General features: G+C 49.3%; 1 protein-coding gene across 6 annotated transcripts in view; it reads right to left on the bottom strand.

Annotated features, from left to right (window-relative positions):
* Positions 1–25,374, bottom strand: part of CTIF (cap binding complex dependent translation initiation factor) — a 300,225-nt gene that overhangs the window by 79,487 nt on the left and 195,364 nt on the right. For 5 of the 6 annotated variants that reach the window (XM_068562497.1, XM_068562498.1, XM_068562500.1 and 2 more), the window contains exons 8-9: positions 11,994–12,486; positions 9,009–9,308 (exon numbers count right to left, since the gene is read on the bottom strand). In XM_068562497.1, coding sequence (XP_068418598.1) covers positions 9,009–9,308; positions 11,994–12,486 — 793 coding nt within the window. The remainder of the gene's footprint in view (positions 1–9,008; positions 9,309–11,993; positions 12,487–25,374) is intronic. The other variant, XM_068562496.1, reaches the window with a different exon arrangement.

Here is a 25,374-nt window from a genome sequence, read left to right as displayed (position 1 = left end):
TGAGTTATGCACTTAAAAATGGTTAAGCAGGTAAATTTTATGTTGCATATATCTTACAACAATAAAAAAAAAAAAGCCAAATAATAAAACCAAGCCAAACAAGCCAACAATGAAACCGCCCTGCCCTCTCCCCTTAACCTCTCCTGCGAGTCCAGCTCTCCTGATGAGCCTTTCTCTCTCTGCTGGGCTAGTGTCTTGAGCTGGCCTCCGTGCTCAGCGAGCATTTACAGGGAACACCAGTCTCCTTGGGGCGCTGAGGACCTTGGATCCAGGGAAGGACCTTGGGTAATCACTCAAGACTATGTGCATCTCTCTGAAAGAATGACCCTCTGTGTCCCCTCCCTGTCCAGGGCCCACCGCTCTCCCTCTGTGGTGGCTGGGAGCCTCCCTAGGGAGCCAGGGACAGGGCGGTGAGCAGTTACATAACCCGCAGGGAGATTTGTTTCCATCGGCCTGGGCGGTGCCAGCTTTCCAGCGGCAGCCGCAGCAGGTAGAGGCGCCCTGTCTGGGCCGGCCGTGCCCGGGCAGGGCAGCGATGTGGTGATCTGGAGCGGCTTAGCATAGCTCAGATTCCCGGCGGCGGCTGGGGACCGGCCACTCGCTGAGCCGAGGGAAAGGAACTGTTGTCTCCTGCTGGCCTGGCTCTGGGGACAGGGGAGGAGGAGGTGCTGGGGGTGAGCTGCCAGCCAGCCAGGGGTGACCCTCTGGGGCCCGGGACACCCGAGCTGCCTTCTCCGATAACCCACTTATCTTCAGGGCCTGCCTCGGCATGGCAGCCTCAGACAGGGGAGCGCCCGGCCAAGTCCTATCAGTGGATTTAGCAGGGAAAATGAAGACGGGGTGGGAGGTGAGGGCGTGCAGGGAAGAGGACACGGCCTGGCAAGGGACACGGGTGATGGTGAAATAATTCCTGACCAGGGTAAGTTCCTCGGCCCAGAGATGGGAGGGAGCAGGACACCACGCGTCCCTCTGCTGTCCTAGCACCTGCCCACCAACGCGCCTTTGTCCCCGTGGGCGGAAGCTCCTGGAAGCAGCCGTCTGATGCTTGCTGAATACCTGTCATGGGCAGGCTTGGTGGGGGACACAAAGATCTCTCGGACACAGTCTTTGCCCCCCAAGACACCTGGGGACACAGCCGCAGACAAGAAAACCTTGACTGGCAGGCCGCTGTCCTGGGCTCCTTCTGGGACTGACATTTTCTTTCCTCTGCTTATTTTCAGATTAAAAAATCAAAATGCTTTTTTTTTTCTTTTTGAGTCACAGGCTACTTCTGTCTCATGGGGCATTCCAAAGTTCTAGAAGGGGCCTCAGATTTAGCACTTTCGGAAGCCACGGTGCCCCCACTAAGGCAGAAAAACCTGACTTGAGGCATTCCAGCTGGGTCCTTGAATAAACCTCTCAGACTTGGGCCAGTGCCCCGCCGGCACAAACTGGGGGACGACGAGATGGGAGGGAGAATTGACAGAGGTGACACATGCATGGGCTGTGCCACGGCGTGTGGTACACAGCAGGTGCTCAATAAATGTTTGTTGAGGGGAAGACATCAGGATTAGAAGAAAGAAGGTAAAATTCACTCGTTCCATAGCAAGTGTGGGCAACAAGTCTGGCAGGAGGCACAGGCCTCGCCTCTGGTTCGGGTCCGGTGGGCTAAGAGCGTGGGTACCAGCCGGGCATCGCTGTCCCCGGCGGGGTAGCTGTACCTGCCACAGACTCCTACGCAGGTCAAGCTCCTGTGACAGGACATGTAGGCAAGCCTGCTGGCGCGCACCGTCGGGGAATGTGTGTGCCAGCTCTGCCTGGCCCTTGCAGGGCACCGACAACTCACAGGGTGCCATTGGGGCAACATTTTTTAGAAAGAGAGACATTTTGTGGGTCTTCAAAAATCACCTTCCATAATCTGCCCACGGGAGAGTTGCTTGCACTGCCTGCTAGTCCTCCGCTTTCTCCCTCTTGATTTCTAGCAACCAGTGGAGGGGAGCTCGGGGTGGGTACAGCCCAGGGCTTTGCTCAGGCTCTGGAATGCACAGAACAATGTGCTTCTATCCCTGGGTATGCCTGGCTTGGGCCAACAGTAAAATTAGTTTACATGCCTGGAGTGCACATCGGCTCAGTGGTGGGCGTGCAGGGGTGAAGGCGGAGCTCTGGGCCAAGGGAGAGGGTGCGAGGGGAGAGCCAGCCTCAGGAAGAACAGCTGTGTGGTTCATCTGCGTAAAGCAGATGGAGCCGTGGAGGTGTTTCCTCAGACACCCTCAGCTCTCTATTGGCCTGGAAAGCCCAGAGATTCAGACCATTGGACACCCAGTGGGAGTCTCATATAGGAGGATGGATTTTGAAATCTCCACTGATAGCTTCATGAGAAGGATTCCTGATTTTCCCAACTTTCTGACCGGTATATTCTATTTGGGGGGTGGCAAGGGAGCCAAGAGCTTGGGGTGCTGGACTGACCACCCCCATGACTTTGTAGCCTTGCTGAGCCACCATCCTCATCTGTAAACGTGGGGGATAGATCCTGCCCTGGAACCCACCTCGGAGAGAGAATCTCCACGTTCACACGCATGAAAGTGCTCAGAAGAGCTGAGAAGCCCATCTCACATCAGGGAGCTCTGGTACCTAAGACTGAGGGCTCCATCCCTCCCTTCCTCAGGCACTTGCTGAGCACCTACTGTGTACATGTCATGATGCTAGGAGCTGGGGACTGATGATCACACAGCCAGGATCCCTGCCCTCAAGGAACTTACAACTCAGAGCTGGTTAGAACGCCAAGAATCAATGTTTGTTCCTCTCCTCCCTCCCTCAGTAAAAGATTGGGGTTAGGAACTCCAAATTTTGGGTAAAGAGGAACAACTTTTGATTTTCCTGAACCTTGAGATAACCAGGAAGAACGAGGTTCCTTTTTTTTTTTTAAATAAGTTTATTTTTATTTATTTTATTTTTGGCTGTGTTGCGTCTTCGTTGCTCTGCGGGCTTTCTCTATTTGCGGCGAGTGGGGGCTACTCTTCGTTGCGGTGCCCGGGCTTCTCATTGCAGCGGCTTCTCTTGTTGCAGAGCACGGGCTCTAGGTGCGCAGGCTTCAGCAGCTGTGGCATGTGGGCTCAGTAGCTGTGGCGCGTGGGCTCTAGAGCGCAGACTCAGTAGTTGTGGCGCACGGGCTTAGTTGCTCCGCGGCATGTGGAATCTTCCCGGACCAGGGCTCTAACCCCTGTCCCCTGCATTAGCAGGCGGATTCTTAACCACTGTGCCACCAGGGAAGACCGAGGTTCCCTTTTATGAGCTGAGTTAGAGGAACAGCCCAGTCCCTTTGCCCAAGCCAGCAAATGTGGGACAAAGACGGGGGACAGAGATAGCAGAAATGGGGTAAAAGTGGGGTGATCGGTCACATAAGCCCTGAAGATGCAGCTTGTATTTTGATTCACTTATGGGGCAGCCAGACCAGAAAATCTTGAGTGCCCCTTCTGGGGCTAAAACCCACAGTTAAAATCACTCCCAGAGGCCCCATGGAGGCCCTTCACCAAGCAATTGAGTTTCTGTGTATCAAAAGCCCCAAACACGATGCTTAATGGGTGACCCAGCTAGACACTCTGGAGAGTTTATCCATCTTCTAGCTCCAGGTCAGGCTGTCTTCTAGAAGGTGCTGGCAGACAGCAATTTATTTTGAAACCTGGTCACATGCCAGATTCTGAATTGCGTTGTCTTTTCCCAACAGCCTTGTTGTGTTTACGACTTGGTGAGATGAGGGTTTTCTTGTTTTTTTTTTTTTCTTCAAAAAAAGGTATTGCCTCCTTCTGTTAGATGTGTTGTTGACAACGGTTGCTAGGGAGAGTTGGGTTCAGTTACAGACACACTGATGCCTGCTCTAATAATACTTTGCTCTGCATAGCTCAGATGCAGACACCTCTTGGCTAAACAGGGCACACACATTTCAACAGAGGAGGGCTTGAACTTATACTACCCAAGCATATTTCAGCAAAGGAGCATTCCCTGAGCTGGACTGGAAGGCCCAGGGTGGTGACGGGGCAGTGCTGGGTAGAGGGGGCTCAGGCCTCCAATTCCTGTCATTCCAAAGGTCCCATAAAAAGAGGCACGCTCATTCTTCACCTCGCTGTGAAAGCAGAGCCCCCTCTCCTCATCGTACCACAGTTCCTTGGTGAGGATCAAGGCAGAGTTTTGGTGACCTCCGTAACCCAGGGGCCATGGGCAGCCCACGTTCTCCTGGAAGTCAGGATCCATCAATGCTCATAGTCTCGTGAGTGCGGGACCATGCAATCATGCAGCTGGGAGCCGCGTGGGACGAGGTGGGGTGAGGCAGGTCGGGCAGGGAAACGAATCACCTCTTCAGCTTTACTGGTGGCCTAGCCTGGCAACGTGGATTGAGAGTGAGGCCCTTTTCCTGAAACATGTGATAGGCGCTTCAACAAATGTCTGAGACCAAGGAAAAGGAAAAGGACCTGGGGAACGGAGCTGAGAGCAGAGAGAAATGGGGCGGGCGGGAGAGGAGAGGCAGCCTCCAGCTGGCTGGCGCGGTTAGTGTGGAGGCTTCCCAGGAGGAATGTCAGGACAGCGAGGTACGTGAGAAAGGTCCCCTGAGATGGTCCAGCCCAGCTTCTCACTGCACAGAGGGGAAGCCGAGGCCGGGCAAGGTGACGGGAGTGTCTCGGGGGCTGACGTCTCCTGCTTTGGTGTTCTTCCACCAGCTCAGGCTCTGAATCCTTCACATCACTCAGCAAAGAGTCCAGTACCTGGTACACATTTCTTGGCTGATTCACAGGGTGACAGGCAGGGCTGTTCATAAGTGACAGTGGTTCATAAGTGACAGTGGTGGCACAGTCAGGGCATCTCTGGAGTATCTTTCTAACAGTGGTGTTCAATCTGCAGCACCACAGAATCGGCCAGAAAGGTCTTTAAAAAAGTATGCCCAGGCCCATCCCTGGAGAATCTAATTCAACTGGTCTGCGGGGGAGCCCCTGGGCCGGTATGTTTTATTGGGTTGGCCAAAAAGCTCATTCAGTCTCAAATAAAAATAAGAGACACATTTTTCATCTTCACCAAGAACTTTATTGAACAACATATTCACTAATCGAACGAACTTTCTGGCCAACCCAGTAAAAGCGTCTCCCCGTGAGATTCTAATGGACAGCCAGGGTGAGAACCAATGCCCTAAAGAAAACCTGGTGGCTGGAACTCAATGTTCCCAGGCTGGATCCCCCCTTCTGACATCACATCAATAAAAGACTGTGCCTCAGTTGGCCTGTCTATGAACTTGACCCACCACCTACAAAACCATCAGCCATCCAATGTCTTAGTACTCAAAGTGTGGTCCCTGGGCCAGCAGCATGGGCATGGCCTGGGAGCTCGTTAGAAATGTAGCATCCCAGGTTCTACCCAGACCTCTTGAATCAGAAGCTCTATTTAAATAAAATCCCATGTGATTCAAACACACATTCAAGTTTGACAAGCACTGATCTAATGAAGACTGCACGCTTGGCACATAACAGACATCCGAGAAATATCCGTTTAATAAGTAGAATTTTACTTACAAGAACATTACTAAGAGAATGACCACATCTAAGGCAAAAAGACTCAGTTTAGATGTAAAAACTGAAGATGATTTTTGAGCTGTGGATTGGTGACAGGGGTCCCCTGGGACCCCAAGGTCTCTGGCGTTGTCCGTGCTCATGAGGGTAGTGCTTTTGGACTTCTTGAGATGACGACGCTGAGTCTGGCTGGGAAGGGTGAAAGGTCTTTTGACTTCCCCCTGGGCCCACTTGCCTCTCCATGGGGGCGGCATCCCAGCTTGGCAGGCAGCGCCACACTGTGCCAAAGAGTGTCCACTACATCAGAGCCTGCCCCTCCCCTGCCGCGCTGCCAGCTCCCACTGCCGAAGCCCAGGCAGTGAAAGCGGGCGGCCAAGGAGGGCAGCATCCAAAGACAGCTGCTGGGAGCTGTGTTCATAGGGCACTTCACACCCTGTCCGCTTTGCAGCCAGAATCACTAAGCCGGGTCTCAGAACTTGTACATGGAGGCAGAGGCGAAACCTGGCCATGTGAGGGGCATCTCAGAGGGCGCCGAACTGAACCAGGGGCTGGCTGGGGATCCAGAGGCAGTGGGCCTTGAGTGCATGCAGCTGAGCGTGACCCTCAGAGGGAGAAAGCAGGGGGAAGGCGCTGGGGGCCAGGCCCAGGACTGTTGGCCAGGGAAGGGATACAAATCAGGTTGGCCAGAAAATGAAAGCAGGTGAAAAACGACACCCCTGTGGGTCACAAGGAAAGTGGGGTTTAATGAGCTATGCCCACTGCTCTCTTTTCTTGAGCCTTGTGGGTCTGGGGTGGTGAGTGGCCATGTATTATGCTGCCTAGAAAGCCTACTCCAACCCGCCACCTCCTCAGCTGCAGAGCAGGTCCCGACAGACACGCAGTGCTGGCTTCCTCCAGGCCTTGTAACCGGGGGTCTGCTAGGAGCTTAGGGGCCGCCTCACGCCAGCACATCCAGCCCACCTTCCATGGGAGCCAAAGGGCTTTGAACAGTGACCCAGGAGGCCTGAGTGTCCAGCTCCAGCCCTCTGGTTACATCCTTCAAGGGGCTCCCTCTTACACTTAAGCTGGGGCTGCAGGAGATGAAGGGGGTGGTAGGGTCTAGGGGACATTTCGATTTCTAAATATCTGACCCACAAATGCTCCACCCAGGCAAATGGCAGATTGGGAGTGAGAGTCCCCCTCTGCCCCAGAGACAAGTGACACTAGCAGGACTGGGTCCCTTGGGCCGGCCCCCAAAGCCTGTCACACATGACAGACCTATCACTGAGCCCCAGTATGGGGTAAGCAAGTTTCTGAGGATGAGAGGGACCCAGGACTGCTTCATGTCACTAACAGGGCCAGGAGAGAGAGAGAAAGGAAGCAGCTCACGTGGGGCCACTCACGCCCTCCCTGAGGCCCCCGCCTCATCTTCAACAGCGCAAAATCCTAAGGTCCACTGACCAGTGTGGAGCAGCCAATCACTTTCCCAGCAGGAGCTGCAGAGGCCAAGCTCCGGGTGACGATGGCTCAATCAGGCCGAGAAGCCCTGTTTCCTGACTTTCGGTTTAGTGCTCTTTCCCTGCGCTAGTGTTTGCCAAACTGTGTCTCTCAGCACACTAATTCCACAAGAAGTCATTAGCTGGGGAATGCAAAGGGGACTTCACTGAGTTGGATGTAGCCAAACAGGTTCCCTTCCTGCTGGCCTAAGCCAGTCCACTCTGGGGCTGACGCAGAGGCGGGTGTAGGGCCGCGCAGCTCCGTTTGTGGCTGAGCATTTCCCAGGATTGATGCTCTGCCGGGTACTGTGGGCAAGGCCGCTCTAACCACGGGTCACTGGAAGAGAAGCCTGACCGGGGCAGGACCCTGGGTGGCCCCTGCTGCCAGCTGCCCTTCCCGCCTGGGTGCATCTCGTCCCACGCCCTGTGTGTCTGTCCAACTATTGTCTAGAAGTCTTGCCCTATCCTGGCCCTTCTCTTGATAAAAGCCAAGGCCAAAGGCCAATCTGTCCCTGACTCCCCCATGCCTGGCTGTACGTGGCAGACAGGCTGCTCCCCACCGTCACCCTCCACACTCTCCCAGGACATTCCGGCCCGCGAGGAACATGCCCGATGTGCAAATCCCTCAGGTAATGAGGGAATTCATCACCGGGGAGCATGGGCGATCCAGGAATGGGAACCCGATCGGTGCCTGGAGCTGGACAGAAGCAGCCCAGGCTGGCCAGCGAGGCTCGGGTTGCAGTGAGAGTGTCCCTGGTAAGAGGAGAGGACGGCGGGGATGGCGCCCATGGGCAGCCTTCGGAGGGGGTTCCTCCCACCCTGTTCTCCGGGAAGAGAGGGAAGACTGCGAACCAGGTGGCTAAGACCCGGGTGACCATATATCCTGGTTAACACCTGGGGTCTCGGCCCGATTATGACTACAGCCCCAACTCTCAAAGGTGTCATGGTTTGGACGACCTATCATATGGTCACCCTCGTTAAGACAGACCTGCAGGTGGTTTCTTCCAGCTCTGTAATCCTACTTTCAGAACTTCTAAGCAATTGTTTTACCCTACCTGGACTGAAACTCATTTCATATCTCAACTAGCCTAAGGTACAAAGCAGGATTACAGATGATTTTCCACAGCCAAGTCTGCAAGGAAGAGTCCCTGGGCCTGGCATGGCCACCATGCTGTGCCACCTGCTACCTCTCCCTGATGCCACCAGTTCTGGGACCAGTTCACTTGCTACCACCCATGACGAAAGAGCAGGTATAGGCCTTCAGCTCTCCACCTATGAGATCAAACAGTGCTGGGCTCAGCCTAAGCACCCATGCCCACGCCCATTACACACCCCAGTAAAACCATCGCTGGACGCCGGCACCCACGGAGGAAGGAATAAAGAGGGGCAGGATTAAGCTATCTGGGGTGGAGGGATTTAGTGGGATGGCACCAAGGAACAAGACGGTCTTTGATCTCCATGCTTCCCCTCGGCCCTAAAAGTGGTTTCAAGAAGCCCAGGCGCATTGGCAGACAGATCAATGCTTCCCTCCTCAAGGCCCTTATGCCTTTTGCTCAGACCCATCTCAGCACCAACTACAGCCAGTGCACCACCTGCAGGGTCTGGAGGGTGGTCCCAGGGAGGAGGAAGAGGAGGAAAAGAGAAGTCCACAGTAAGTGTACGTCTGCTGGGACGTGGAGAGGTCAAAGCACAGAGCCTGTTAAGACAAGAGCCAGCCCTCTTATCATGGAAATAGAAAGAGGGAAAGGCTGGTTAAACATGAAGCACCTATAAAATTATATTGGTCCATCGTAACCATGGAGCCCTCACACAAACACACGCAAATCTGGCCACTCATCCCTTGCCCCTTGAGTGCCTTTTTATTTTCTATAATTAATCGGGCAAGGGTGGAACTTGGGAAAAGTTCACCTGTGGTCAGAATCTGCCGCCTTCTCTCTAGTAATAACCCACCGGCGGGGGGTGGGGTGGGGTGGTGGGAGGTGCAGCTGTCGGCGTCCGTTACCTGAAGCATGTTGAGGAGGAGGCTCCGGAACTTGGTCCCCTCCACCATGAAGAGCGCCATCTTGTCGCAGAGCTTGGCGGCCGTGAAAGCAAAGCTGCGGTCGGACACGGCCTTCTGGTAGATGGTGCGGACGATCTCTCCCAGCATCTCCTCGGAGTTGGTCGAGTTCTGGGCCTCCTCCATGAAGGTGGTGAGCTTGGCATCCACGTCGCTGCTGTTGTTCCTCATGCTGTTCAGGATCTCAATCAACTTGTCCATCTTGTTCTGCTGAGGGTTGGTGGTCTCCACGGCCACTTCATCCTGGGGGTGCGGGAGACAAACCGAGTCGCGCCTGAGCGGAGCCCAGCTTTCTGCAGAGGGGTGGCCAGTGGAGGGGGGGCTGCCGCCCTCAGAAAGGACCCGCCCCACCTTCTAGAACCTGAGGTCTGATCCCTCCGGGAATGCCGACCTTCACCATGGACCCTGGGGCCCCAGGCTCTCTGCTGACCCTTTTCTTGGCCCCTATGACACCCTGGGTGGATCCTTCTTGTGAGCTCCAGCTCTTACCCAGGATTCTCATACACACTGGGTTTGCCTCATACACATTAAATATCTCAATCTAGAAATGATTTAACGGGGCTTATAAAAGATGAAATAAAATAACAGATAAGAAATTGGGCCAAGAGAAAACGAGGGTAGGAAGACTAGGTCAGGAAGGAGGTAGCATCCAAAATGCCTGCTCTGTTGGTTAAAGGTGCCCATGGAGTGGCTACCTTGTCCTCCAGACCTCGGCTCCTTCAGCCCGAGGACCATCATGTTCTCTGGGTGTGGGGATCCCTGTGACACGGCCTTGGCATTGTGTCCTATGGAGACTGTGCTGGCTTTTTACAACAAGCACTGCACACCAAGGAATCCTCCAATGTGCCACGAAAGCAACTGGCACTTCCAGGAGGGAAACTTCAGATAAAAAACCCTACACCCTTAAGTGGTTTCACTACAACTGGGACCAGACCTGCGCTGGGGGAGGAAGAAAATGGCATTTGATGTCTCAGAAGTATAGATTGGCAGCCAGGAAAATGACTGACTTAACTGCTGGGATGTGAGACCAGGGTTAAAGGGCAGGCGCAGGGACATAAAGGGAAGCCCCATGTTTGCCCTTCCGGCATCAACAGAAGAATCCAGGGCTGGGAGGCTCAGGCCCAGGTCCTAGAACCTGCTGTCTGTCTCTAGCTGGACGGCTCTGGGAAGTGGTTTCACTCTCTGGGCCTCAGTTTCCTCCCTGGTAACATGAGGGGGTTAGGTTAGATGGTCTATAGCTTACCCTTAGCCCTGCTATTGCTTAAGCCCATTCCTCCTGGTCCAGGAGGCCTCACCTGAGGGCAGTTCTTGAAGTTGAAATACGGGCGCTACGGATCTACCTTACCTGTTCTATCTCCCCCTTCCTTCTCCACCCCAACCCTGTGGGCCCCAGGGCATGAATAGTGGTCGGTATGTATAGAATAACCCCTCGAGGGTCTTCACACAGCTTATGGCATTTGATCTGCAGTCTGTCTGCAAGGTGGATGGTATTATACCCATTTTACAGATGGGTAAGCTGGGGGGGGGGTGCCCAGAGAGGTTAGGTGACTTGCCCAAGGCCACCTAGCCAGTCAAAGGCAGAGTGAAGACTGAGCTGGTTTGCTGGACTCTAAAGCCCATGTTGTTTCCCTTCTGTGGCATTGCAGTTACATTCAGTAGAGCTGGAGAGAATTAACAATCCTCTCTCCCTGGCTGGACTGCAGCAATCTGTTCCAGAAGCTCTTCAGGCAAAGACCACACACTGGCCATCACTTGGGAAGCTCTCCCAGGCTCTTATCTTTGGGACGTAAGGGAATGAGTGAGGCTTTCCTCCAGGACCTCATAGCCGCCCGCCCCACAGGGAGCAGTGGGTGGGGGCCCGGGGCTGTAAGGATGCCAGCAGCAGCATGTCACCTTCGAGAACTGATCAGGGAAAAGGTCTGACCTGCCTTGTCCTGCCTGAGTGTGGACCTGGCCTCGGAGGTGAAAGGTGGAGGAGAGAAGGCAGTAGAGAGATGTCAGGGAGAAGCCCGGAGCTTCGAGCTCTGCAGAAGCCCCAAAAGGAGGACTCGTGGAGGAAAGCTGGGGGCAAGTTGGCCTTTCTTGGGAACAGCTCCCTTCCAAGGTGACCTTACCTGCACCCTTGGCTGAGGACGGGGAGCTAGGGTGCGCAGAGTGGACTTAACGCTGCCAGGGACAGAGCTCCAGCCCTTCTCTGGAGGCTTGGGGCATCTCTTCCTGAATTTGTGAACTAGGCTCTAGAGACCAGGGCCAGGAGTAGGGTGAGGAATGTGAGGCTCCTGGGGAGCAAAATTTAAGGAGGCCCTCCTTCTCAGGGCTGTGCCAGTGCAGGATGGGCATCTGCGTGATGCTGAGAGTGAGTGCCTCCTTAAATTTTGTCCCTTAGACCCCTCCCTACTGCTGGGTGGTGAAGCGGGGGAGTGGTAAGGCTGAGGCCAGTCTGCTGCACTCTGCCCTACTCACCTTTGCTCTCCCCTGGCAGGGAGCGCAGCCTGGTACTCGCCTTCGGGAGAAGCATTCTTATGTTATAGGCTCTGTGTTTTCCCCGGATGCCCTTTAGCACTAAGAGGGCAGTATCTGCCACCAGATAATGCTGGAGGGAAGAACCAGGCCTTCTCTGCACACCTCCCATCACCTGGAAGCACATGCCTCTTCTTCCCCTCCCTTCTCAGGCTGGGGGCTGGTACCGACTGTTCACCCGGGACTCTTGGAGGGTGGGATGTGCTGGAGGGGGTTCACATGCAGAGCTGGCCATGGGCCTGCCGTCTGGTGGCCGGGGGTCCCTCAGGCAGCGTTGACCAGGTGTGCTGGGGCCACATGAGCCTCCCTCCACGAGGCTCCCCAGGTCCGCAAACCCGAGCTCACCTACCAAGATGCCTACCTCGCGCTGTCCTCCCTGGTGCAAGAGAACAAGGAAAATTCAATTACCGGTACCTTTTCTTTCAGCCTTCGCCGCAGCCTGTCTTTGGAAGACTGGAGCAGGGTAATTTTGGGCCGCTCCCCGCTGCGCTCGGGAATAATACTGTCTTTACGCTTTGTCTCAGCCTCTGGACCCCCTGGCTGCAGCAGGGGCAGCCTCTCGGAAGCCACCGGGGCCAGGGCATCAGGGCTGCAGGGGGGCTCGAGGACGCTGTGCCCGGCATCCCCCACGGCGTCCTCGAGTTTGGGGCTCTCCATGGTCACGGTCTCTTTGGCATTGCGGTGGGCGCCTGCCTCCCCCTTGTCGCCTGGTGGATGCTTCATGTTGCTGTGGTGCCAGCGCCGGTTCTGGCTGTAGCCATGATGGGTGGACCTCCCTGAGGGGTGGGGCACTGAGCCCCCCTGGTAGGATTTCTGGTGGTCCCTGTTGTGTTTGGCACTGCCCGGTGGGTGGTCACCGTGCTGTTGAGGCTTGTTCCCTCCTGGGGGTCTCTGCTGCCGCCTGCAAACCAAAGGAGAAAGACAGAGAGGGTCACTGGGGCCGCTGGCCAGGGTTCCTGTGTCCAAACACTCGAAGGAATTTATTTATTCATTTTTTCAATACCCTTACTGAAGGCCTCCTATGCACCAGGCTCTGTGATGGGGCTTGGGGATACTAGCAGAGACTATGACAGACAGGTCCCTGTGATTACATAGGATTTAAGTCACCCCTTGACTTAAAATAAGTATTTTATTCCCTTATTAGAATATGCTTTAGTACATGTGTAGGGAACAAAATTAAAATGATAGAGTATACAGTGAACCCTCCTGACTGTCCCCAGACACCCAGTATGTCTTCTTGAAGCAGCCATTACCATTTCGTGAACATATTCTATGCATGTTCCAGTAAAGATATATACACAGACCTGCATCTGATAACTATCCTGTTAATGACTTTTTAACCATCGTGGCTCATGAAAAGTTATACCATTTGTTACACAACCTTTCTTTGGGTACACTGACATTTCTGCCCCCAAACCCACTAACAAAATATGCTATTAAGAAATTGTTTTAGGCTGAATCGTGTTTCTCTCAAATTCATATGTTGAAGCCTCAACCCCCAGGACCTCAGCATGTGACTGCATTTGGACATAGGACCTTTAAAGAGGTGATTACGTTAAAATGAGGCTGTTAGGGTGGGCCTTAATCTAATTTGACCGGTACCCTTATTATTATTATTATTTTTGGCCATGCCCCATGCCTTGCGGGAACCAGGGATGGAACCCGGGCCCTGGCAGTGAAAGCGCCGAGTCCTAACCACTGGACCGGCAGGGAATTCCCATGACTGGTATCCTTATAATAAGAGGAGATTTGAATGCACAGAGACACCAGGGATGCAGGTACAGAGAAGAAATCCCATGTGAGGACACAGCCAGAAGGCGGCCACCTACAAGCCAAGGAGAGTGGCCTCAGAAGAAACCAAACCCAATACCTTGACCTCGGACTTCCAGCCTCCAGAACTGTGAGAAAATCAATTTCTGCTGTTTACCCACCCGGTCTGTGGTATTTTGTTATGGCAGCCCGAGCTGAGCAATACAGAAGTGATATTTAACATGGTGGTTTGAGGCAGACAGGCTCATCGAGTTTTTTTGACCATTTCAAAGCAGAGATTATCATTTGGAACAAATTTGAGGTGTACATCACGGGACAAACCCCAAACGTGTTGATTTGAAGACTAAAGGAGAGCAAGGGGGTGAGGGTATTCTGAGGACCCTTCAGTCCAGCAGCTCAAGGACTGCTTCCATCACTGAAGCACTCCTGTGTTCCACCTCTGTTTCACCCTCACGGTGTTTTCCGTGCCATAACCTTATTTGAAGTGCATTTGGAGAACAGGATAACCATGAGCCTCTCAAAGTTGTAAAGCCAGTGAAGAAAGTTTGTGGAGAGAAGACGTTACATTCTAGGGAATGAGGCCCCCGTCCCAGTCTGTGATCCATCTCTTTGGCAGGTACAACAGAACTTCGCTGCACTGCATTTCATGAACAAATTGTATTTATTTGCTCTAAAATTATTATTACTCATATAAACTCAATTTCACTGTTCATTTGATAAATTTTTTTTAATTAATTTTTATTGGAGTATGGTTGCCTTACAATGTTGTGTTAGCCTCCGCTGCACAACAAAAGGAATCAGCCGTACACATACAGATATCCCTTCCCTTTTGGACTTCCCTCCCATTTAGGTTACCACAGTGCACTACATGAGTTCCCTGTGCTATACAGCATGTTCCCATCAGTTGTCCATTTTATACATAGTATCAATAATGTATATGTGTCAATCCTAGTCTCCCAGTTCCTCCCACCCCACCCCTTTCCCCCTTGGTAGCCATACATTTGTCCTCTAAGTCTGTGTCTCTATTTCTGCTTTACAACTAAGATCATCTATACCATTTTTCTAGATTCCACATATACACGTTATTATACGGTATTTGCTTTTCTCTTTCTGACTTACTTCACTCCGTATGACACTCTCTAAGTCCACCCACGTCTCTACAAATGACCCAATTTCATTCCTTTTTATGGCTGAGTAATATTCCATTGTATATATGTACCACATCTTCTTTATCCATTCCTCGGTCGAGGGACATTTAGGTTGCTTCCATGACCTGGCTATTGTAAATAGTGCTGCTATGAACATTGGGGTGCATGTGTTTTTTTGAATTATGGTTTTCTCTGGGTATATGTCCAGTAGTGGGATCATATGGTAGTTCTATTTTTAGTTTTTTAAGGAACCTCCATACTGTTTTCCATAGTGGCTGTATCAATTTACATTCCCACCAACAGTGTATGAGGGTTCCCTTTTCTCCACACCCTCTCCAGTATTTACTGTTTGTAGGTTTTTTGATGACAGCCACTCTGACCAGTGTGAGGTAATACCTCACTGTAGTTTTGATTTGCATTTCTCTAATAATTAGTGATGTTGAGCATCTTTTCATGTGTTTGTTGGCCATCTGTATGTCTTCTTTGGAGGAATGTCTTTTTAGGTCTTCTGCCCATTTTTTGATTGGGTTGTTTGTTTTTTTGATACTGAGCTGTATGAGCTGCTTGTATATTTTGGAGATTAATCCTTTGTCAGTTGCTTCATTTGCAAATACTTTCTCCCATTCTGAGGGTTGTCTTTTCATCTTCTTTATGGTCTCCTTTGCTGTGCAAAAGCTTTTAAGTTTCATTAGGTCTCATTTGGTTATTTTTGTTTTAATTTTCATTACTCTAGGAGGTGGGTCATAAAAGATGTTGCTGTGGTTTATGTCAATGAGTGTTCTTCCTATGTTTTCCTCTAAGAGTTTTATAGTGTCTGGTCTTACATTTAGATCTCTAATCCATTTTGAGTTTCTTTTTGTGTATGGTGTTAGGGAGTGTTCTAATTTCATTCTTTTCCATGGAGCTGTCCAGTTTTCCCAGCACCACTTATTGAAGAGACTGTCTTTTCTCCATTGTATATTCTTGCCTCCTTTGTCATAGATTAGGTGACAATATGTGCATGGGTTTATCTCTGGGCTTTCTATCCTGTTCCATTGATCTATATTTCTGTTTTTGTGCCAGTACCATACTGTCTTGATTACTGTAGCTTTGTAGTATAGTCTGAAGTCAGGGAGCCTGATTCCTCCAGCTCTGTTTTTCTTTCTCAAGATTGCTTTAGCTATTCGGGGTCTTTTGTGTTTCCATAGGAATTGTAAAATTTTTTTGTTCTAGTTCTGTGAAAAATGCCATTGGTAATTTGACAGGGATTGCATTGAATCTGTAGATTGCTTTGGGTAGTATAGTCATTTTCACAATATTGATTCTTCCAATCCAAGAACATAGTATATCGCTCCATCTATTTATGTCTTCTTTGATTTCTTTCATCAGTGTTTTATAGTTTTCTGAGTACAGGTCTTTTGCCTCCTTAGGTAGGTTTATTCCTAGGTATTTTATTTTTTTGTTGCAATGGTGAATGGGATTGTTTCCTTAATTTCTCTTTCTGCCTTTTAGTTGTTAGTATATAAGAATGCAAGAGATTTCTGAGTATTAATTTTCTATCCTGCAACTTTACCAAATTCATTGATTAGCTCTAGTAGTTTTCTGGTGGCATCTTTAGGATTTTCCCTGTGTAGTATCATGTCATTTGCAAACAGTGACAGTTTTACTTCTTCTTTTCCAATTTATATTCCTTTTATTTCTTTTTCTTCTCTGATTGTTGTAGCTAGGACTTCCAAAACTACGTTGAATAGTAGTGGTGAGAGTGGACACCCTTGTCTTGTTCCTGATCTTAGAGGAAATGCTTTCAGTTTTTCACCATTGAGAATAATGTTTGCTGTGGGTTTGTCATATATGGTCTTTATTATGTTGAGGTAGGTTCTCTCTATGCCCACTTTCTGGAGAGTTTTTATCATAAATGGGTGTTGAATTTTGTCAGAAGCTTTTTCTGCATCTATTGAGATGATCAAATGGTTTTTATTCTTTAAGTTATTAATATGGTGTATCACATGGATTATTTGCATATACTGAAGAATCCTTGCATCCCGGGAATAAATCCCACTTGATCATGTTATATGATCCTATTAACGTGTTGTTGGATTCTGTTTGCTAGTATTTTGTTGAGGATTTTTACATCTATGTTCATCAGTGATACTGGCCTGTAATTTTCTTTTTTTGTGATATCTTTGTCTGGTTTTGGTATCAGGGTGATGGTAGGCTTGTAGAATGAGTTTGGGAGTGTTCCACCCTCTGCAATTTTTTGGAAGAGTTTGAGAAGGGTTGGTGTTAGCTCTTCTCTAAATGTTTGATAGAATTCACCTGCGAAGCCATCTGGTCCTGGACTTTTGTTTGTTGGAAGATTTTTAATCACAATTTCAATTTCAGTGCTTGCGATTGGTCTATTCATATTTTCTATTTCTTCTTGGTTCAGTCTTGGAAGGTTGTACTTTTCTAAGAATTTGTCCATTTCATCCAGGTTGTCCATTTTATTGGCATATAGTTGCTTGTAGTACTCTCTTATGATCCTTTGTATTTCTATGGTGTCAGTTGTAACTTCTCCTTTTTCATTTCTAATTTTACTGATTTGAGTCCTCTCCCTTTTTTTCTTGATGAGTGTGGCTAAGGGTTTATCAGTTTTGTGTGTCTTCTCAAAGAACCAGCTTTTAGTGTTATTGATCTTTGCCATTGCTTTCTTCATTTCTACTTCATTTATTTCTGCTCTGATCTTTATGATTTCTTTCTTTCTACTAACTTTGGGTTTTGTTTGTTCTTCTTTCTCTAGTTGCTTTAGGTGTAAGGTTAGGTTGTTTATTTGAGATTTTTTTTGTTTCTTGAGGTAGGATTGTATTGCTGTAAACTTCCCTCTTAGAACTGCTTTTGCTGCATCCCATAGGTTTTGGGTCATTGTGTTTTCGTTGTCATTTGTTTCTAGGTATTTTTTGATTTCCTCTTTAATTTCTTCAGTGATCTCTTGGTTATTTAGTAGCGTATTGTTTAGCCTCCATGTGTTTCTATTTTTTACAGTTTTTTTTCCTGTAATTGATTTCTAATCTCATAGTGTTGTGGTCAGAAAAGATGCCTGATATGATTTCAACTTTCTTAAATTGATTTGTGACCCAAGATGTGATCTATCCCGGCGAAAGTTCTGTGAGCACTTGAGAAGAAAGTGTATTCGGCCACTTTCGGGTGGACTGTCCTATAAATATCAATTAAATCTATTTGGTCTACTGTGTCATTTAAAGCTTGTGTTCCCTTATTTATTTTCTGTTTGGATGATCTGTCCATTGGTGTAAGTGGGGTGTTAAAGTCCTCCACTAATATTGTGTTACTGTCGATTTCCCCTTTTATGGCTGTTAGCATTTGCCTTATGTATTGAGGTGCTCCTATGTTGGGTGCATAGATATTTACAATTGCTATATCTTCTTCTTGGATTGATCCTTTGATCATTATGTAGTGTCCTTCCTTGTCTCTTGTAATAGTCTTTATTTTAAAATCTGTCTTGTCTGATATGAGTATTGCTACTCCAGTCAGTTCTTCTGCTGTTGATTCCTTCTTGTGTATTTTTCATTTCAGTTATTGTGTTGTTCATCACTGATTGTTTGTTCTTTAGGTCTTCTAGGTACTTGTTAATCGTTTCTTGTATTTTCTCCATTCTGTTTCCTAGATCTTGGATCATCTTTATTATCATTACTCTGAATTCTTTTTCAGATAGCTTGCCTATTTCCTCTTCGTTTATTTGGTCTTGTGGGATCTTACCTTGCTCCTTTGTCTGCAGCGTATTTCTCTGTCATTTCATTTTGTCTGAACTACTGTATTTATGGTCTTCTTCCTGTAGGTGGCAGAGTCGTAGTTCCTCTTCTTTCTGTTGACTGTCCCCTGCTGAGTGAGGTTGGTCCAGGGGCTTGTGCAGGTTTCCTGGTGGGAGGGCCTGGTGCCTTCACTCTGTTGGGTGGAGTTGAGTCTTTTCCCTCTGATGGGCAGGGCTGTGTCAGGTGGTGTGTTTTGGGGTGTCTGTGAGCTTAGTATGACTTTAGGCAGCCTGTCTACTGTGGGTGGGGCTGGGTTCCTGTCTTGCTGGTTGTTTGGTGTGAGGTGTTTAGCACTGGAGCCTGCAGGCAGTTGTGTGGGGCTGGGTCTTGGTGTTGATATGGATACCTTCAGGAATGCACGTGCCGATTAATGGTGCCTGGGCCCAGGAATTCTCTGGCGTTCCAGCATCCTGGACCCTATGTTTCCACCCCGGAGGCCCAGGCCCGACCCCTCTAGGTAGGTCTCTGGACCTGCTGTGGACACTGTGGGGCCAGCTCAGACTCTGATTTGGCCTGATTCCCGTGTGTATCTCTCCACAAAGTCCAGTGCTGCGAAGGCTAGACTGGTCTCAGATGTTGAAACACTCATTGTCTATTCAGGTATTCCACAAACGCAGGGTTTACCCAGCCGATCTTGGGGATTTAATTCACAGCTTGTGCTGCTGCATAGAAAAATCTGTGTCTCTCTTCCTTAGTTGCACCACCTTTCAGGCTCAGTTTTGGCTTTAACCCCACCTCTGCGTGTGTGCCGCCCTCAGGTATCTGATCCTTGCCCAGGTGAGTGGGAGCGAAAGCAGCAGCTGCTTGGAGCCCACTTGGGTACTCCCAGTACCTGCAGTGGCAGGAGCTGGCGTATGGGAGCATTGTTGCCCCCACCCCCCCGTGCCTCTCTCAACAATGGTGCCTTGCTTTCCAGGCAGACCCCGCCTCCTCTAGGGGCATTCCTGGCCACGCCTCCCCTCAGTCCTGTCCCTTCTATTGTATCTGCGTGGCCAACTGCGTTTCTCTCCCCAGGTCTGTTTTTCCAACCCCACGCTTTAGCCCTCTGACCCTGCCAAGAGTCCCCTCGGTGGACTCTTGTCCCAGGCAGGGGTGCCCAGAGCTGATTCCCAAGGAGGTTTTGGGGTGGGCGGTGCAGGCAAAGATGACCCTGGCACGAGGGGCGGGTGGGCCTGCTCTGGTGGGAGCCCCTCCCAATGCCCACAGAGGCAGAAGAAGCGGATGGGGAAGGGGTTTATAATGGCAGCTCCACCCCTTGCATGCCACGCTACTGTGACGCCTTGCTATGGTGTCAGGCTTTTTCCACACACTCTCCCTGTTGTGATGCCCCTTGCTCCTGCCCCTTCAGGCTGTTTTTTCACAGCCAAGAGCTGTCCTCTCCCTGGGTCTGCACTCCAAACCCCTCTTTCTAGCACCCAGCTCCCCTTCACAACAGGTGAGTCATGATTCAGGCTGGAATGCACAGAGCTGCCGTATAGATCATGCATGCGGTTCTTACTTTGTCTTGCCTTCCATAGACCATCTGCAGTGTTCTCCTTTGATCCCCTGAAGTTCCTTTTCTGTCCCAGCTGATTTCCCCTCCATGAGGGAGTTTTTCTTAATGTGGGGACCTCTCCTCACCTTCAGCTTCTTGCCAGGGTTGCTGGTCTCTTTTTTGATTCTTTTCTTTTTTTTCTTTTTTCTCTTTTTTCTTCTTTCTTTCATTCTTTTAGGTGTCCGAAGTCTACCACTACTGTTCAGCAGGAGCTCTATGGGAATTATTCCATTTGTAAATGTGTTTTTGATGAACTTGTGAGGAGCGACAAATTCCGCATCCTTCTATTCTGCCATCTGGACCGAGAGGCAATAATTCTGTATCTGTGAAACTTTGGGGGTATCTTGGGTTGGGGTTAGATGGATCATTTTCCCATTAAAATTAACGAAAATATTTTCATTGAAAAGCTTTCCCTTCTACCGACATCAAATGTTGGTGAGGATGTGGAGAAAAGGGAACCCTTGTACACTGTTGGTGGGAATGTAAATTGGGGCAGCCTCTGTGGAAAACGGTATGGAGGTTTCTCAAAAAAACAAAAAAATAGAACTACCATATGACCCAGCAATTTCACTCCTGAGTAAATATCCGAAAAAGCCAAAGACACTAATTTGAAAAGTTACATGCACTTCAGTGTTCATAGCAGCATTATTTACAATTGCCAAGATATGGAAGCAACCTAAGCGTCCATCAACAGATGAATGGATAAAGAAGTTGTGGTATACACACGCACACACACAATGGGATACTACTCAGCCATAAAAAAGAACGAAAGCTTGCCATTTGCAACAACATGGATGGACTTGGAGGGCATTATGCTAAGTGAAATAAGTCAGAGAAAGATATATACTGTATGATATCGCTTATATGTGGAATCTAAAAAATACAACAAACTAATGAATAAAAAGCAGACTCACAGATACAGAAAACAAACTAGCGGTTACCAGTGGGGAGGGGAGAGGGGCAATATAGGGGTGGGGGAGTGGGAGGCACAAACTACTGGGCGTAAGATAGGCTCAAGGATGTGTTGTACAACACTGGGAATATATCCGATATTTTGTAATAACTGTAAATGGAAAGTAACTTTAAACATTGTATAAAAATTAAAAGAAAAGCTTTCCCTAAGTGGCAGGGTTTTCAGGGGGAATTAAAGTTGTTAAGTGAGAGACAGGTGTATAAGCTTCTTTTTCTTTCCACACAAACAGTAACTTACAACCCACTGTATATTAGAAGTAGAAATTAGTATGTTTCTGGAGGGAAATTTGACAATTGGTTACAAAAGTCTCTAAAACATGTAAACCACTGGACCTTGCAATCTATCCACGTGTGACAACTTATCCAAAGGAAATATCAGAGCACAGGGATGTAGGAATAAGGATATTCATCTCAGCAGTGTTTAGAACAGCAGTGAAAAACGGACTGTGGAGAAATTAAGAACATGGTGAAAAATTCACTCTGTAGCATGTGTTGTAATACATGCAGCATGGTGCTGTTTTTTAAGGCAAGTATTCATATGCATAGAAAAACTGGAAGGATACACACCAAAATGCTAATAGTCATTATCTCTAGGGGATGGGATGAGGATTTTTCTTTTCTTTTCTGTGTTTTCTAAATGAACATAAATTTATTTTTCTAAACTTTCTATTGTGGGATAATTATAGATTCAAATGCAGTTGTAAGAAAGAATACAGAGAGATCTTTTGAATCCTTTATCCAGTTTCCTTCCATGGTAACATCTTGCAAAACTGTAGTTCAAGGTCACAACCAAGATTTTGACACTGACACAATCAAGACACAGAACATTTCCATCACCACCAGGATCTTCCGTGTTGCCCTTTGGTAGCCACATTTACTTCCCTCCCACCACCTCCTCCTTAGCCTCTGGAAACAACTAATCCAGTCTCCATTTCTACAATTTTGTCATCTCAAGAATGTTATATACATACAGTATTTAGCCCAGTGGGACTGGCTTTTCTCACTCAGTATAATTTCCTGGCGATCCATCCAGGTGGCTGCATGTATCCATAGTTGTTCCTTTTTCACTGCTGAGTAGTATTCCATGGTGTGGATGCATCAGTGAGTTTAGTCATTTACCCACTGAAGGACATCTTGGTTGTTTCCAATTACTGGCTATTGTGCAGACAGCTGCTGGGAACATTTGTTTACAGGTTTTTGTGTGGACATAGTTTTCATTTCTCTGGAATAAATGCCTGCGAGCACCATTGTTGGGTCGTAGGGTAGTTGCATATTTAATTTTTAAAGAAACTGTCAAACTGTTTTCCAGAGAGGCTGTACCATTTTACATTCCCACCAGCAATGCATGAGAAGTTTTCAATCATTATTTCTTTGGGTCATTTTTCAGTCACACCCTTTTTTTCCTCTACCTCCTGGATAACAGGTCTGTTAGATTTTCAGTTATGGTCCCTCAGGTCTGTGAAGCTCAGTTCATTCTTTTCAGTCTGTTTTCTCGCTGTTGCTCAGACTAGATCATTTGTATTGTTTTATCTTCCAGGACACTGGTCTTCCCTTTGTCCCCTCCATTCTGCTGTTGAGTCCATCCATTGAGTTTTTTATTTAACTCAAGTTTTCATTTGATTCTTTGTTATATGCTGAGACGTATTTTTTCATTTGTGTCAAGTGTGCTCCAAATTGCTCTTTGAAGCATTTTTATGCTGACTACTTAAAATCTTTGTCAGATAATTCTAATATTTCTGTTATTTTGGTATTAACATGTATTGTCTTTTTTCATTCAGTTGAGATCGTTCAAGGTTTTGGTGTGTGACAGAAGATTTTCAGTTGAAAGCTGGACATCTTGGGTATTATGTTATGAGACTCTGGACTTAATCAAACCTTCTGTTTGGCTGGCTTCCTCTTACCTTGGTCGCGTAGTAGAAAGGGCTGTGCTGCCTCATTACTGCAGGGTCGGGGGAGAAGTCAGGTTCCCCAGTGGGTCTTCTCTGACAGAGCAAAGGGGGTCCTCTTTAATGCTGGGCACAGTGGGGGGGTCTGGTTCCACACACAGACACCTCCTTGGCTAGGAGGGGCAGGGTGTCACACTGCTGCTCCCCACGTGGCCTCCACTGACACAGAGCGAGGGGTGCTCAATGCCCTCCAGGGGTGAGTCTCAACTCCCCACCCGGCTTCACTGACACCAGCCTGGCAAGGTTTGGGTGCCTCGTCACAGCCTGGCAAAGGTGGAATCTCAGCCCCTCGTCTGGCCCTTACTGGCATGGGTGGGGTGGAGCCGGTTTTCTCTAGGGCCTTTGCCTGAAGTAGAGCAGTTATTGTCTAAGAGTTTTCTGTCTTAAGAGTCTGCCCCTTGCCTGGTTCTTCGGCTGCAGAGGGCAGGCTTTTGTTGTGGCCATTTTGGTATGCCTGCGCCTGCGGGTGTTTCTGGGTTGCCGGCTTCTTTCGCTCCAAGTCTGGGATTTATGAGGCTGAGAAGAAAACTCAAGCAAGTCACTGCTGTGTCATCCTTCAGGTGCCAAGGTCCACACCCAGTCTGACTTCTTCTCGCTGCCTTTCAGAGTTCTCTTGTGTTTGTTTGTATACTTAAATGTCCAGGGTTTTTAGTTGTATTTATTTTAATAATTTAAGAGGCAATACAGCAGAGTCAAAAGAGGCAGCCCCTCCACCCAATCCCACCACTGCCACCACCGCCACTGGCACTCAGTTTCATTCCCTAATGGTCTCATTCTAAAAACAGGGATCATCATGGGCCTAACACTAAGTTCTGGAAGAAGGTCCGTTTGTATTCAGAGCAGGGCAGGGCACCCAGGGAACGGGGACGAGCTGGGCCCCATCAGCAAAGTGACTCATTGAGTTGGATTCCTCCTAGGATCACCAACTGGCCTTCAGATGTGCCAGATGCCCGAGACACAGGTCAGCTCAGGAGCCTGGATCCTTCATTCTGAGAAGCACTGGGAGAGCACGGAAGAAATTTCACAGCCCACCAACTCCCTGCGGCACCACGTGCCGTGACGTTTTGTAAATTCTCCCTACTTTTATTTTTTAATTACTTTAAATTAACTGGCCCTTTTTCCTTCCACTCTCTTTGTTCTTTGAGTGTAATTTTTAAGCCCGGAGAAGAACCTTGGAAATTCCCTGGCAGATAATGCTTGCTTCTCACAACTTCTGTCATCCTTATTTAGAATTTTTGTGGTGCCTGCAGCTATGGCCCAAGGAATGCCCCCAAAGAATGGTTGACCAAGCCCTTCCCAGCATCTGTCTTGAGAATGGCTTCCCACTTGCCATATCAGGGATTCCCCTCTCTTTGTCCAGCATCTCCCCCCGGCTCCCCTCCCCGCCACCCCCCCAAAAAAATCCACTTCTCTCCACCTGGAGGAGGAAGAAGGTAATTTCTACACGGCTGGCCAAGGTCTCAGAAAGAAATCAGCTAGACCTTGTAGAGCTTCTGCTATTCTTTCCTGGAAATTTTCAGGGGCCTGGAACTCCATGTCCTCCTGGTTCAAAAGACCTTGGAGCCGGCCAGCCCTGTCAACACAGCAATGACCAAGAAGAATGCCCGAGGTTGCTGAGCATTAGTGGTTGTTTTCAGACTCACTCTGCCTGGGTGGCAGTTCCTTTGCACACATGGAGTGATGTCCACGGCGGGGGGAGGAGAGGCTTGGGAGTCCACCCTCAAGGGTGCCCTTTTAACTGGGCAGACAAGACTCATGATTCAAAAGGAGGAGGGCTGATATGGGGCTGGACAGCAGATGAGATTGGCTGGGTGGCCCCTAGGAGGGCAGGGAAGAGCCAGATGCCCTTGGAGGAGGGGCATGGGGCATGGAGCCCCTTTTCTTCCTTCCTGCTTAATTTTCAGGGCTAGTATCATTGGGACTGGTCTCTGTGAGCAGGCCAGTCAAGAATCTTTCTTCCCATTTTACAGATAAGCCAACTGAGGCTCAGTGAGGAGAAGTCCCACACCAGAGGGCCTTGCAGAAGCTCTCAGGAGTGTACCCAGCCTGTCAGCCAGTCACGGCTCCCAAGCGTCCACCTCCTGTCTCCCACTTGCCCTCAGATCCAGCCCCCTCAGGAGAGAAGGGCTGAGTTACCGCTGAGACCTGCTGTGGTGATGACCACATGAGGCCCGTGTCCTTGGCCTGGAAAAGGGCTGAGAGGGCCTTAACTCCTGGAACAGACTTGGGGCTGGGCCTTGGGCTCCAACAATGGAGACCCAGGCTCCCCTGCTCTGGCCATTCACAAATATTTGTCAGCGGTTGCTGGCTGAGCTGGCCCAAACCAGCTCCTGTCTTCTGTGTTTGCTGGCCCTGGGTTTCGTCGATACCTTCCTTCAGGGGCCAGCTGGCTGCTCACCACGAAACCTGTGGGTTTAGGTTTGGCCGATCTGGGGATGAGGCCCTGTCGCTCCCAGTGGCGGGTAAGGAAGCCACATTTGGTCTCAGATCCCCAGATATGTGGGTCCAGGTTTCGGAGACATACTAAACATGCAGCCCCGCGAGCCAAAAAGGGCAAAAATCCACCTCCCTGTCTGCTTATTATGTTCTCATCTGTCGGGGGAAGTTTTCTCTGGTGGGGGCAGGGCGGGGGGA

This window comes from Eschrichtius robustus, chromosome 14, assembly GCF_028021215.1.
Source record: "Eschrichtius robustus isolate mEscRob2 chromosome 14, mEscRob2.pri, whole genome shotgun sequence".
Taxonomy (NCBI): domain Eukaryota; kingdom Metazoa; phylum Chordata; class Mammalia; order Artiodactyla; family Eschrichtiidae; genus Eschrichtius; species Eschrichtius robustus.
Note: the sequence above shows the minus strand (reverse complement) of the source record. Positions and strands in the feature narration are given on the sequence as shown.